Source organism: Polyodon spathula, chromosome 3, assembly GCF_017654505.1.
Source record: "Polyodon spathula isolate WHYD16114869_AA chromosome 3, ASM1765450v1, whole genome shotgun sequence".
Lineage (NCBI taxonomy): Eukaryota > Metazoa > Chordata > Actinopteri > Acipenseriformes > Polyodontidae > Polyodon > Polyodon spathula.
In genome coordinates this window covers 17,393,028-17,407,297 of record NC_054536.1, presented here as the reverse complement: position 1 = coordinate 17,407,297, position 14,270 = coordinate 17,393,028, and the positions used below count along the sequence as shown (strand labels likewise).

Sequence of the window (14,270 nt, the reverse complement as noted above, 5' to 3'; positions counted from 1 at the left end):
CTGAACCTCGGAAACTGTCTGCTGCTGCCTTTCCCCACAGTACGAAGCATTGGTGTACTTCTTTACAGCAACCTCTCCTTTGATGCCCACATCTCCTCTGTGGTCAAATCTTCCTTCTACCATCATCAACACATCTCCAAAGTCCGTCCCTACCTTTCCAACCCGGATTCAGAGATACTTTGTCATGCATTTGTCTCCTCTCAACTCGACTACTGCAACTCTCTATATGGTGGTCACCCAGCACGCACCATAAACCGACTGCAGCCAGTTCAGAATGTCGCTACCAGGATCCTGACCAGGTGTAAAAAATGTAATGACATCACCCCCCATGTTGCCCAGCTGCACTGGCTACCTGTAAAGTTCAGTATTATTTTCAATACTCTCCTGCTCACCTACAATGCCCTTCATCACACAGGTCCCGAGTACCTCCTCTACCTGCTGACCCGTTATGTCCCTGCCCACAAGCTGTATTATGCATTTCTCTGTATTTAAAGTATTATGGATTTTCTTCTTGTTACTGTGTCTTGTAAAGCGCTTTGTAATGGTGGTCTACTATGAAAGGTGCTATATAAAATAAAGATTGATTGACTGATTGACATACTGTAGTATGTGTTACTTCTTGTTGTTTCTGGTGTGAATGATTCATTTAAAAACTTTTTATCTAAAAATGCAGTCATGCATTAAGCCTTTTGCTATGCAGTGTTCAGTGTCAATAGGTCCTAAGATTACCATCGAAAGTGAGGACACACCTTTCAAGGTTATCATGTAATTAATTGTACTTTTTTTTGTAACTAAAGGGTGTTCTGTTACTACGTGGGTATGTGCTGATAGACAAGAGAGACACAGCAGTTGAGGTTGAAAATGCCTCTCGGGCGTCCAGGTTTTATTACAATATAAGTTGTTGCAAGGCTAGGTGGCCACCACTAGGGTACCAACCATGTTAGCCTTAGACCCCTAGTGCAGGACATACAAAACAAAACACTATTCAAAACAACTAGAAAATAAAAGTTGACCAAACAGCGGTCGAGCACTACTCCCCTAGAAAGGAACAGACTCCCTGACACCGTCTCTCTCTACTTGGGTGATCCCCTAAGCTTTTTCCCTATTGCTTCTAGCAGTACTAGCAATCCTGGTATACATACAGTTATCCTAGTTCCAACAATCCCAGCATACACAAGGTGATCAAAATAACAATATCTTTTTTTTTTTTCCTTTTGTGTGTTTCTCACTCTGGTTAACACACAGTCATGAGGATCCAACAGCCAAACTCATTTTCCCAGACAGTCTATATCCCTGCTTGTAGAACAAGCACAAAGGCTTTTCAGCTCATTTTAAAGGCGTGTGGCCAGGGTTAATTGATAACCAATTAATCATTTAATGCCTGGCCACATTCCTCAGGCGGATTTGAATTAGGCAGGGAGGGAATTCCAACTTCGTGCCCAGCCATATCGAGCATAAACTTATTTAGCAAAAACTGTATTTATAATTAAACAATTTTACAGGTGCTGGAGCACCACCCTGCCACACTAACCCAAGATAATGTTATTTTCCAGTTTCAACTGTTTTGTGTAAAACAAGTTTCTACTTTCAAGTTCTGATTCTCCTCCTTATTTAATCAGCTGTTATATTGAAAGGATGACTGAGGACAGTAACATAGAGAGCTATATGGTACTAATTATTAATATTGTCTTCATAGATAAGACTACATTAACTCACACTTAGAAGGGATTATACATGAATTTAAATAGTCACTCATTACAGAAATTTCTCATCCTAGTTTCATACAGTCACTGTGAAGGTCACTACCTTTGTTTTGTATTTCCTTTTTCCTATATGTATCACCATAGAAATGTAACAAAGACTAGATGGATCAAAGGTACCCTATTTTGTTGGTTGAGAATTAAAAAGTAGAAATCAAAACAAAAGAATGTACTAGTATCCGGCCATGAAATTAATAAAAAAATAACAATGAATACATAAATAACTCTATAGGGTATATAAATAAAATAATAATAAAACACAATGCATGAACAAGAATCAGAATTACTCTCCCTTTTAAATCTAGTTAATAAATCAGCAACAAAAAAAGCACATTCCCAAAATATGCTCTTATTGCATTTTCAAGGCTTACTTATTATAAAACTTCATATTTACGTACCCAGGTGTCTGGGTATTACCAGGAACAGCTAAGCTGTGTTTAGAAAAGTAATTGCCATGCGTATGATTAATGCATGCTCATATTCATGGACACAGGTAGCAAAGTGGCTTTAGCAATGAGACGTATTTTATGATAAACCTCCACATTTTAAAGAAAATATACCACTGAAGATGCTGCTAAAATGATTTTAGCCAACTCTTACGGCTTATAAAGAATACTTTTTAAAGTAATATATTCACTGAATCTCATTGGCATAAAAAAAAGCATCTCCTAACAGCTAATTAACTTTTCAAGTGCTCTCTTGGCAGTCCTTCTTACATCATCAATTATTAAAACAAGTATTATCTGTTGTGTTTGTTCCAAGCCAATATATTTTTGTAAAAATACAACACTGTCACAAGTATAATTCGCTGCAGAAAACAGAGACATGTTCTGTGAACTCACTTTTTATCTGTGTTCTTTATCCATTGTGAAAGCATCATTTTCAACTGGTTTAAGTTTAGATAAGCTCACAAATTACACTTGAAATTGATTATTCCTTTGATTGTTTATTGCTTCAGGTCTTGCTAATAATAGTTTCCAAGTGAACTGAATACTGCTTATTACTTTCAGTCTTTTAAAATGCATGAGTTTTTAGTTTGTATTTCTTTTTTGTTTTTTTTAAATAATGTGGTCATCAAATGATTATATAGGCTCAATTATACTAATAGGGGCAGCAATGAATGTTACACATTGATTTGCTTTATTTCCAATGCATGTTATAATGCTGCAGTTTGAGTCAGAGGTAAGAGGCTATGCAATTTGTGTTCTGTCTTATAATGAGAATACAAGTGCTAGTGTAATGGCATTGAGGGGTAAATGGGAGCCATGGTCATACTGCCTTACAACTCGCTCTCCGGGTGCAAGCACATAATCCAATACACTTGACGAAAAGGCAACTTGTAAAAACAATTGGTGTAAAATAGTTAAATATTGTGAACTTTAACATTCTGATTCCCTTCTACAGTGGTACTTAATAATTAAGGTGTTGTGTCATATTTAATAGTGCATAGAACCTGTAGGGTTAGCTGTATTATAATGTGTTAAAAATGTGGGGGCCCTCCATATAAGTGCAAAAAAGAAACAAAATGTAATCCCACTCTGTATTTTTTCAAAATCTGGATCACAGCGTGTGTATCACTTCCATATTTAATTATCGGATTACTTTAGGTACCAACTCCTTAATTAGAAACAGGTCGGGGCTTGCAGATGTCCGATTATGAAGACCATAGGGCTTTTTTTTTTATTTTTACAAAAAAAAAAAAAATTTTGTTTTATTTTTTTACTACAGGAAAATAGATACACAAATTACTACTATATCAGTATCATATATTATATATATATATATATAATATACTATTATATATATATATATATATATATTATATATATATATATATATATATATACTATATTATTCCATGTTTTGTATTTTCATAACTTCCACACTTCATTTCCAGAAGATTTTCTTTTAATAGGGAACAGTGACAAGTACTATCTAATGATGCTTTGACTAACCCATGCTCCCAACCTATTACGAAACTGCACACCGATCAGCCCAGAGAAACACGAGAACCAGACTGCTGTTTCAGAGCACTCACAGCTACAAACACACACACACACACACTGGCAGCAATAGGATTGTACTTTGGTAAATGGGTGCTAATGACACTGGAGACAGCCAAGCTTATTTACATTTGAAACAATGACATTCACAAAGTTGTTTCCTATAAAACGATGGTCTGTGTTTACCTGAAATCTATTAGTCTGGCCAAATGTGTTCGTTGGTGAATGTTCAAGAAAGTTTAACAGAGTGAGTACGAAACAGACCAGACCTGGATTTGGGCATGAATATTCTTACTAGAACCCTGTCTAAAATGCAAAGCTTTCCCCTTTCCCTGCCTCTAAAATGACAGCCAAAAAACTATATTTTCTCTTTCTACAACTGTGATTTATTATTTGTTTTAGTTCCTAATCTAAACCTAGCTGCCTAACTGGTCCTTTCAGCCTCCATCCAATGAATAAAAACCAACATTTAAAAGTATAACATCACAAATCGTGTCTGGCAAATACATTACAGTTATAATTTCCAGTAATATGACCTTAATTTAATGTCCACTCTTGTCGCTGGTCTTCTGTTAAAAAGCACCGATATTCTCAATACAATATTCAACCTCTTAAAGTTGGCATAGCCTGTTTGTTTTCAAGAGACACACGTATGTAGTAGTAAGACACAAGGTATAGTGTTCAAACTTTCTATAGTTTATTTCTGCACATAGACATGGAAGTAGAAATAGCTGATAAACACACTCACAATATTCAATTCTAATTTTCCATCGTTCCACAGAAAAAATAAATAAATAAGTGCACCACCAGTGTATCAATAATGCACAACTAAAGTGGGTTGAAAGCAAAAGTAATAATAATAATAATAATAATAATAATAATAATAATAATAATAATAATAATAATAATAATAATAATTGTCAAGGGCATGATGTGCATCAGATGAAGCTGTTGGAAAATTACAGTGCACCTGTTCAGAAGAGTTTATAATAATCTGTACAGTACGTCCCGGATACTTTACTTATGTATAGTAGCACAATTGCATTTCTGCTCTTTAGTTCCCTGTGCATTAGAAAGTATTGCCCGAAGACTGTCGTGTAAACCAAGGCACTTGCCACAGAGTTGGCTGTAATAAAAATAAATATATTCCTATTCTATTCGATGTCTAGAAAGATCTAAGGAATCTCAATTAAATAATGTAACCATACATAAGTGCCCGATTGATGTACAAAACTGGAAGTAGTTTGTATAAGTACATATAATTGTGCATCATACATATATTAGGATGCAGGCTGCAGGGGGTAAGCACCTCAGCTATAACGCATCATTCGGTCAATTAAACACAGGTCAACTATGGCATCTCTGTTAAAGAACATATCTGCCCTGTGTTGTCTATTTAAGCAGCATGCGTGGTACAGCACATTGCCCATACTTGATCTCTCACCATGGTCAGCACAAATTAAGTCAGTGGAGCTTCACGTTTTATATGGAAACGAATCAAAACATATGCTGTCTCTTCAGATACTGTTTCTTGCCATAATTCATGGTCATACATTCACATGCAAGCAGGTCGGTAAAACAGTGTTGCTAAATATAGAAGAGACAACCAGTGATACTGTCTTCCCCACTGGGCTTTAAAAGTATTGCTTGCATTGTTGTCTGGGCTCAATTTATAATAATATTCGAAGAGTATGCATTTACTCTCTATAGTGGACACATGTTTCCTGTTCATGTCAGTGAAACAAAAATATATCATGTTGAACCTCAAAACTCAAAGGGTATGTTTCAATCATTAAAAAGCATATGCACCACAAGACACAAGAACAGTCAAAAAACAGCAATGAATAAATAAAGCAATATGGGTACTTGTTTATAAGAAAAACACTTTTTCTTTGCAGTTTAGCTGGTTTTTATAAGGGTTTGGATCATGGGCAGTGTGCACAATCTATACATATCCACACAATACACAATTCAACAGCCGCTGCATTTGGTCATCTTAAGAACCATGTGTATTTTCAGTTCTTGTTAAATAAATAAATAGATATATTCATGCTTCAGCAAAATCCTTATATCAGTGTGCATTTTTTTTTTTTTTTCAAATACCTGTTAACATTATTTCAAGACAGAATTATCTTTTAAATCTCCACACTCTACCACATCTATATCTGCTATATTTATACAGCAATACATAATATTATATAATATCTGTATTGCATAAAGCAACAATAAATCACCATTGGCACATATGGAGCCCTCGAGATTGTTTTACACAATGTGACGTGTCCTTATGTTATGTGTGTTATCTACGTCATGTAATTTTTATTTATTTATTGAATGCTATGCCCGGGTTAATGTCAAGTTTGATCGGGATGTTTAAATTGTCTAGAATCAAAAGGTCGTCTGGTGCTTTCAGTTTGGCAATATCGTGTACTGCACTGTCACTGCAGGAAAGTGTTACGAACTAGAGTACTAAAGCACAGTCTCCAATGTACTTACGGGATGCCGGGAGAGCTGCACTGAAGCTGCTGATGCAGCTGAAAATCCAGAGCATGAGCGTTATCGTCAGTCCAGGAAGCCGCAGCATCTTCACTTCCACACTGCAGCAAACACAATAACAAAGCGTCTCGTTTCTTGCTTTCCTCCTACAAAAGTAGTCGAATGTTGCCCAGCACACACTACAGACAGTCCCACTCGTTTTAGGTTTTTTTTCTTCTTTTTTTTTTCGTTTTGTTGTAATAAATAACTACGAAGATGCTACCTCTGCGGTCTATCCTCAGTTTCTCCACAGCAACTCACAATACAAATGCTTCTCATAAGCTCGCCCGTACTAGCACTCTACCTTCCTTGTCAATTGCTAGGTATCTTAGAAGAAGTCTTTGAACCACATCCTCGAACCTCACGTGGCACAGGTGCTGTTTATCACATTATTTTGACGAGTTATGAAAGACTGTCAGTCCCAGGAAGGTCGCTGCCCAGGTGCTGAAGTTGACATTAGCCTTGTCTTCCTGCTCTCCCCCTCAGTACGCAGTTGGTACGGTCTGTGAACGCTGGAGACACAGTAGAGAAACTGAAAAAAAGGATTCCTCCCGGGTCCTAGAGAAACAATCACGTTTGATGGTAATTTGAAGGCTTCGTTTAACTGTCTTAATTATGGCTCAAAATACAAATAAATCCAGCTAAACTAAACAAATTGGTGCATTTTAACTGCATGCAACATATTTTGTATAGAACATTTCAGGAGTAAGGTGGAGCAATTTAATGCGATTTTGTATGTAGGTAACGGGTTCGTGCACTCAGTGTCTACCGGTTTTGGGGGTGGCAGGCCCGGCGGAAAGCTCTGTGTGTGGTCTGTGGGGATACACCTCTACAACATTATCACTAGAAAGGGAAAACATGTTGTCCGGAACCTCGGCTATGCTGCTTGGGTGTGCGTCTTATCCAAGGCTTCTCGAACTCGATCCTGGGGACACCCTGTGGCTGCTGGTTTTCATTCCAACCGAGCTCTGAGTTACTTAACTAGACCCTTAATTGAATTTGCTTAATTAACTTGTTTTCAGCTCTTGAACAGTTGCACATTTCAAGTTAGCTTTAACATTTTATAAGTAACTTGAACTGCGACTGCTTAAGAGATGAAAACAAGTAAAAATGTCTAATTAAGCAAATAATGCTGTAAATTAAGGGTCTAGTTAAGTAATTGAGAGCTCGGATTGAATGAAAACCAACAGACACAGAGGGCACCCAGGACCGAATTTGAGAAACTTTGGTCTACTCTTGGTTTTCCTAGTGTTGTATGATTCAATCACATACCAGTACAATACAGAAGAAGAACTACCTTTTTTACAAGCCAAAAACTTGAAATGAATTTGTTTTGTACATAGCATTAACCAATCCTATATCCTAAAGTAAAACTTATAAGAACATCAAGTTAACATTGTTTCAGCTAGTTCCACCATCAGAAATAATATCTTATGAATTTGTCTACATCTGCCATATGGATTCAAAACACACACTGTGTTTGTTTGTCTGCATAATCATCAAAAGTGAACTAGACATAGCAGCATTAGGTTTTCTGGTTCCAGTTCAACCCACTCCCCCCATTTTATTAGCAACGTAAACCTTTGAGACCATGTTGTAAACTGCAGTGTTCAGCCTATCCCAGGGCTTTGGTTGGCAGGGGAATCCACTGCTCATCGCGAATCAGCGACCCCTGGTTCTACACTGGAGCCGCCAGATCTGTATTGTCCTCTGGCGCTATAGGTCTGGTGGCCTCACTGTGGATTTGCAGTGCGGAAAATGACAGATTGGCAGGAGCATGCTTCGGAGGACGCGTGCTCCAGCCTTCGTTCCCCGAGTTGGCGGGGGGGTTGTGAGCGGTGAGCCGAGGATACAGATAATAATTGGGCAGACTAAATTGGGGAGAAAACCGGGGTAAAAAAAAAAAAAAAACACATTGATGAAATGGTACCTAAGAGATGGGTTTTGTCTAAGTCCTGTCCTAATCAACCCTGGTACACCCCAGAACTAGCATAGCAAAAGAGAGAACTTAGAAAAATAGAAAGCATGCAGCGAAAAAGTAAGAACTTGGAATTAAAGGATGCTTTAAAATCTCTGCAAAAGACTCATAACAGAGCGATAGCAGAAGCAAAATGTCAACACTTTTCAGATTAATAATGCTATAAATAAGCCTAAGGCCTTATTTCAGACTGCCTCAAAACTAGGCAGAATAGACAATTATCTTTATATTTCTGAAGGATCCACAGAATTATGTGAATCTATGCAAGATTTCTTTGTTGAGAAGGTTATAAAGATCTATGCCACTACATCAGCTGATACTTATTGTCTTTTACCTATAGAAAAACCCAGATTTAAAGATGCCCTGTCAAATTGGTCATTGATGGTAGCTGCAACCTTGGAACCTTTTTTTAGCTGCTACTAACCCTTCATATTATAACCTTGATTCATCTCCTGCTATCTTAATAAAAGGTGCTGAATCTGTTGGGTTGCCAATTCTTACTGATTTAGTAAATTAAAAATGCTTTGATTTCTCCTATTGTAAAAAATCCAGGCCTTAGCAAATTAGAATTTTCCAACCTTCGCCCTATCTCTCATTTACCTTTTATGGCAAAAGTTCTTGAATTTGATCTTACGTGACCGTCTGGAAAACCGTTTTGGTATTACTGGTTTTGCTTTGTCTTTAAGTATTTTCTTACCAACTGTACCAGCAGGCTGTCAGTAGGGACCAATGTGTCATCCCTGTTGTTGGTCAAACATAGGGACCCTCAGGGATCCACTCATTCCCCCATTTTATTAAATCTTTAAATAGAGCCCTGGGGGAAATCACTGAGGCATGTGGACTCCAGTACCACCAGTATGCTGATGACACACAGCTATATGTGCGTGTCTCGGGCAATGTTGAGGAGTTGAGGGCTGGACTAGAGTGCAGTCTGTTAGAGGTGGATACCTGCCTTAATTTAAACTGGTTGAAACTAACCCTTCAAAAACTATTGGGATTGATAATGACTCTCAAGAAGCTTGAGGACAGCTTTACAGCTCTAAACATTAATGGAATCATACCTACCGTAGTTACTAAAGCTAGGAACTTGGCAGTGATTTTTGCTAATAGCCTTTCGTTTATCCCCCAAATTAATCAGGTGGTTAGTTAGTGCAACTCCCTTTCCACAGGCTTACCTGTGGTCCAGCTAAATAGACTTCAGAGGATTCACTCCGGTTCTGAGGGAGGAACACTTGCTCCCAGTCCATAAGAGAATAGATTTCAAGATCTTTTGCACTGTTATAAAGCATTAAATGGAGTTATGGTTCCCTCTACGTTCCCTCCACGATCCATGTTAGTGATCTTATACAAATATCACAGTAGGCTGAAACAGAATAAGATCTAAACCTTTACAACTGGATTGATGTATTTGCAATAGGAGGCAAAATAGATGTTTTTTCCAGCTGTAAAATACATGTGCATTTTTTAAAATAACAAGGTTCAATAACAGGAATACAAATAATAATAATAAAGAAATACATTGTCAGGCTTAAATCGGCAAAATATTTTAAATGATCAAAACTAGTAATGTGTTACATTTTTCTGCACATAATTATTTTTTATATCTCTTCTGATGGCACTTCTTAACTTTGGTTGGGGTAAAAAACATATGCATTACTGTATATTATTTAACACAAAACTGAAATAAAAACAGATAACGTTTTACCTTTTGAAAGTTTACACCATTTTTATTTAAATGGTGGACCAATGAGAATGCTTTATTAGGTTGTTTATCCAATCAATGAGATTTAGTAAATCAGGTGTTAGTAAATACCAGTCTGAGTGGATAAAATACCAGACAGCAAGGAAGGCTATTATCTCCAGGTATACTTAATGTGTCTTCTAGTTAATCTATTATTTGACAAGTGTTTTTGATCTTTACTTGTTTTAAAGTCCTGGTTTTTGATTCAGTTAAGACAGTGAAGTGTCACTTCTGAGTGAGACTTGAACTGAATCAGTCCAACTGCCACAGACTGCTGTTGCTATGCTGTCAATGGACTTTTGAGTTTGTTGATCCCACCAGCACCGTACCATTCATCCAGGATAGCTGGGTTTAAAATCCCAATGGAAGTGAATGACAGAGAGATTACACTTGTCATATATATTTAATGTAATGGACTTATTTTAAAGAGCTCCCATTTACAAGTGTGCTATGGTTGAAGTCAGTAGTGGTACTTGAGGTTTGTGGACCCTCACATAATTCAAACAACATATACCTGTACATTATAAAGTATTATCTTTTACAGAGTTACTTAGCCATTATTCAGCTACTTCTATTTTCTGTCGTTAGATATTTCAAAGGTCCAAATGTTACACTGACTGCAATACATTTTAAAACCTATGGTATGGTTTGGTTTGTGGGGCTGGGCATGCTTAGAATTCAATGGCAGAGCACAGCACCTAGTCACTATAAAGAATCAAGAAGTGCAGTTAACATATTTAATGACTGGTGAAATACAGTTAAAAGCTGCTGCAGTATGTCCACTGTTATGTCATTTCAAATATTTTCACAAAACAAGCATTAAACTTTGAAGCTGCAGTGTCCAGGGCTTTACATAATCGCTGCAAGAAGATATTGCAGTGCCCTGTGTGAAAACACAACACTAAATAATTAATGACATCCAAAGTAGCACAATAGTATTAAAATGTTCAATATAAAAAATGGTGCCTGGTGTGTAGCGGGTGCCACTACCTGCTAGCACGACTTACTGATCATGGTTCACAAGCACTACTGATTGACTGCCAGGTGGTTATCAAGTAAGCAATAAGGCAGGACAGGGTGTGGGATATACTATAATAACCACGTTATAAGTCACTCATGTATACTTCAGTTTCCCAAAAGTTCAACGTTTACATAAATCTCGTCGGTCATGTTTACTGCGATAAATTCCAATATGTCTGCCGTTTTTGTTTTTAAATTCTAGCGGTATAGAAATCTGCCAGTGATTTGCCCGTTTTTGAAAAAAAAAAGTGACTGTCCATGGTGATATGTTGTAATAGCAACACCCCCATGTGACCTGTTTTGACCAATCAGGATAGAGTATTTAAAATACCCATTTTCTAAGTGACACACCTTGTTAAAAGCCACATAGCCCACTAGACATTCAAGCGCACACGTCAGGTAGCGGTTTTCCCGGGTGTCGGTCCCGTACTGCTGAACAAAGGTAAACCAGTTGCACTTGCCTTTTCTCCTCTTTCTTTTTGTTAACTGTTGCAATTCTTGGTATTTGTAGGGCGAGCTGCATGAAAAGAAAGATAAACACATTTTATGCTGGGATTCGCCAGAGGTAATTTTAAAATGTTGTTATGGTAACGGTACGGTGAACTGCATTTGGATCTGTTTAGCCGCTCACCCGAGGTAATTGTACAACGGCTTCTAGTGCAGTTTTTAATTGAGTTTGTGGAAACGCTGCTAACTTTTTAAAAATAGGAATAAGAGCGCCTCCACTGTTATTATTCTTAAGCTTTTATATGTTTCTATGTATTGATGTACAAGATAATTGTGACAGTGTTTAGTGACCATTTTAAATCTTTGCTGTTTCATGTTTAAATGCAGTCATCCTCGTGATTTGCTGGAGGCGGTACACTTACAATCTCTTGGACAGTGACGGAGTTAAGGGGTGTTTTGTTTGGATTAGAATATTGGTTGAGCACTGTAATATTTATATTCTGGTCACATGTGATTAAATTAAATTTTTTTTTTTTTTTTAATTATCCATGGTGGCTCTGTCGCCCTCCGGTGATGGGCTGCCTTCACTAGTCTTATTTACAGTATACTAATTATCTTAATTTAGTCTGGTTTGTAGAAGCTTTTAAAAACTGCTCCAGTCTTGAATTATTTTGCGGTTGTTACCAGTTTATGAATAAATTGTTCAAACGTCATTCATTCTTTCATTGAAGGGTTCTTGTTTTGCGGGGACTCACAACATTAAGCTATGGTCCCCCTCTACTAAACTAATAAGGGAGTGCTACACTGAGTTACAAGCCCATGTATCAAAAAAAAAAAAAAAAACTTTTAGTTGAACAGCAAAGCGTAATCAATCAGACTTCGGAGTCTTCATCACCTGAACCGAAGATAACCGTGAATTATTCAATGCACATAGAAATTACTTCTAGGCGTTTAATTCAGTTTACGTGAGCTGCAATATTCCCTTCAGGCATTATTTGTGCATGGTTATTAAAAACCAGAAACTAATGGTGAAAATATGACTCAGCGAAAATTTGGGTTGGGGCAATTATTCAAATGCAAGCAAGGAAGCCTGGAAGCGACAGCGTGGGAGAAGTATAGGCATGGAAATATGCAGAGCAGTTTAGAAGCAGTAAGGAGAAATTACATCTTGAATTGCTTTAATCAGAAAACACAGAGCATTGGGAAAACACTGCAGCTCAAAGTCAAACAGATGTATGTGTTTATCTGATAACAAACAAGCTGAAACTCGGAGCAGCTGATTCAAATTCAGCGCCGTTCTGAGATGCAGAGAAGGGGAGGAGCCAACAGCACAACGGAACAACGCAGCTATAAACGAGGCAGTCTTCCCAGTGACAGCAAGTGGAAGTGATAGCGTGGGAGAAGTACAGGCTGGAAAAGTGCAGAGCAGTTTAGAAGCAGGTTGACAACTGCAGAAGAAACTGAACTTCAAAAAAAAATAAAAATAAAAATGAACATGGTCTTCAAGCCAGTAATCTGTGACACCTGCATGATGTGGGAAATCAGAGAAAACCCAGCAGAGCAAGTAAAGTGCTGCATGATCCAGGATTTGCATAAACTAGTAAGTATGCTAGAAATGGAGCTGGAAGAAATGAGACAGCAACAGCTGTGGCACACCCACAATTCATGGAAGTCTGTACCACCCCTAACAGACTGAAAGCCACCAGGGAGATAAAAGGTCAGAACAGCTGGGTTCAGGTAGACAGAAGCAGGGAAAAAAAGAAACTTCATCAAACACAACCACCAGAAATCAAAACATCCAACAAATCTGAGACAATTTTAATGAGCAAAACCAACATCAGGAGAATGAAAGGAACAACATCCAGGACCCTATTAACAGCTAAGGGGGCTAAAACCAATTCCAAAATGTTTTTCCAATATTACAACAGCAAGAAAACATTCAAAGAGGAGTTTAAATGTCTAAGAGATACAAATGGCAAAATCATAGATGAAGAAAAAAAATAGCAAATATATTAAATGATTACTTTTCAGAAGTTTTTACAAAGGAGGATACGGACAACATGCCCCACATGTCAACCAGTTTCAAATAACGTTAGCATAACCAAGGCAGAAGTGTTAAAGGGACTAGGAGCTCTTAAAATAAACAAATCCCCTGGGCCGGATGAGATCCTCCCAATAGTACTCAAAGAAATGAAAGAAGTAATTTACAAACCGCTAATCAAGATCATGCAACAGTCTTTTAACACAGGGGTTGTACCGACAGACTGGAAAATTGCAAACGTAATACAGATCCACAAAAAGGGAAACAAAACTGAACCAGGTAACTACAGACCAGTAAGCCTGACTTCTATTATATGCAAACTTATGGAAAGTATAATAAGATCCAAAATGGAAAATTACCTATATGGTAACAATATCGTGGGAGACAGCCAGCATGGTTTTAGGAAAGGGAGATTGTGTCTAACTAACCTGATTGATTTTTTTTGAGGATGCAACATCGATAATGGATAATTGCAAAGCACATGACATGGTTTATTTAGATTTCCAGAAAGCTTTTGACAAAGTCTAGCATAAAAGATTAATTCTCAAACTGCACGCAGTAGGGATTCAAGGAAACACATGTACATGGATTAGGGAGTGGTTAACATGTAGGAAACAGAAAGTACTGATTAGAGGAGAAACCTCAGAATGGAGTGAAGTAACCAGTGGAGTACCACAGGGATCAGTATTAGGTCCTCTGCTATTCCTAATCTACATTAATGATTTAGATCTGGTATAGTAAGCAA

The 14,270-nt window shown here is 37.4% G+C and overlaps 1 protein-coding gene across 1 annotated transcript in view; it reads right to left on the bottom strand.

Moving 5' to 3' along the window:
• cntnap2a (contactin associated protein 2a) overlaps window positions 1-6,769 on the bottom strand; it is a 471,866-nt gene extending 465,097 nt beyond the window's left edge. The window contains exon 1 of the mRNA XM_041244554.1: window positions 6,260-6,769. Within this exon, the coding sequence (XP_041100488.1) occupies window positions 6,260-6,347 (88 nt within the window). The 5' untranslated portion in view covers window positions 6,348-6,769. The remainder of the gene's footprint in view (window positions 1-6,259) is intronic.
• Window positions 6,770-14,270: the final 7,501 nt, after the last annotated feature.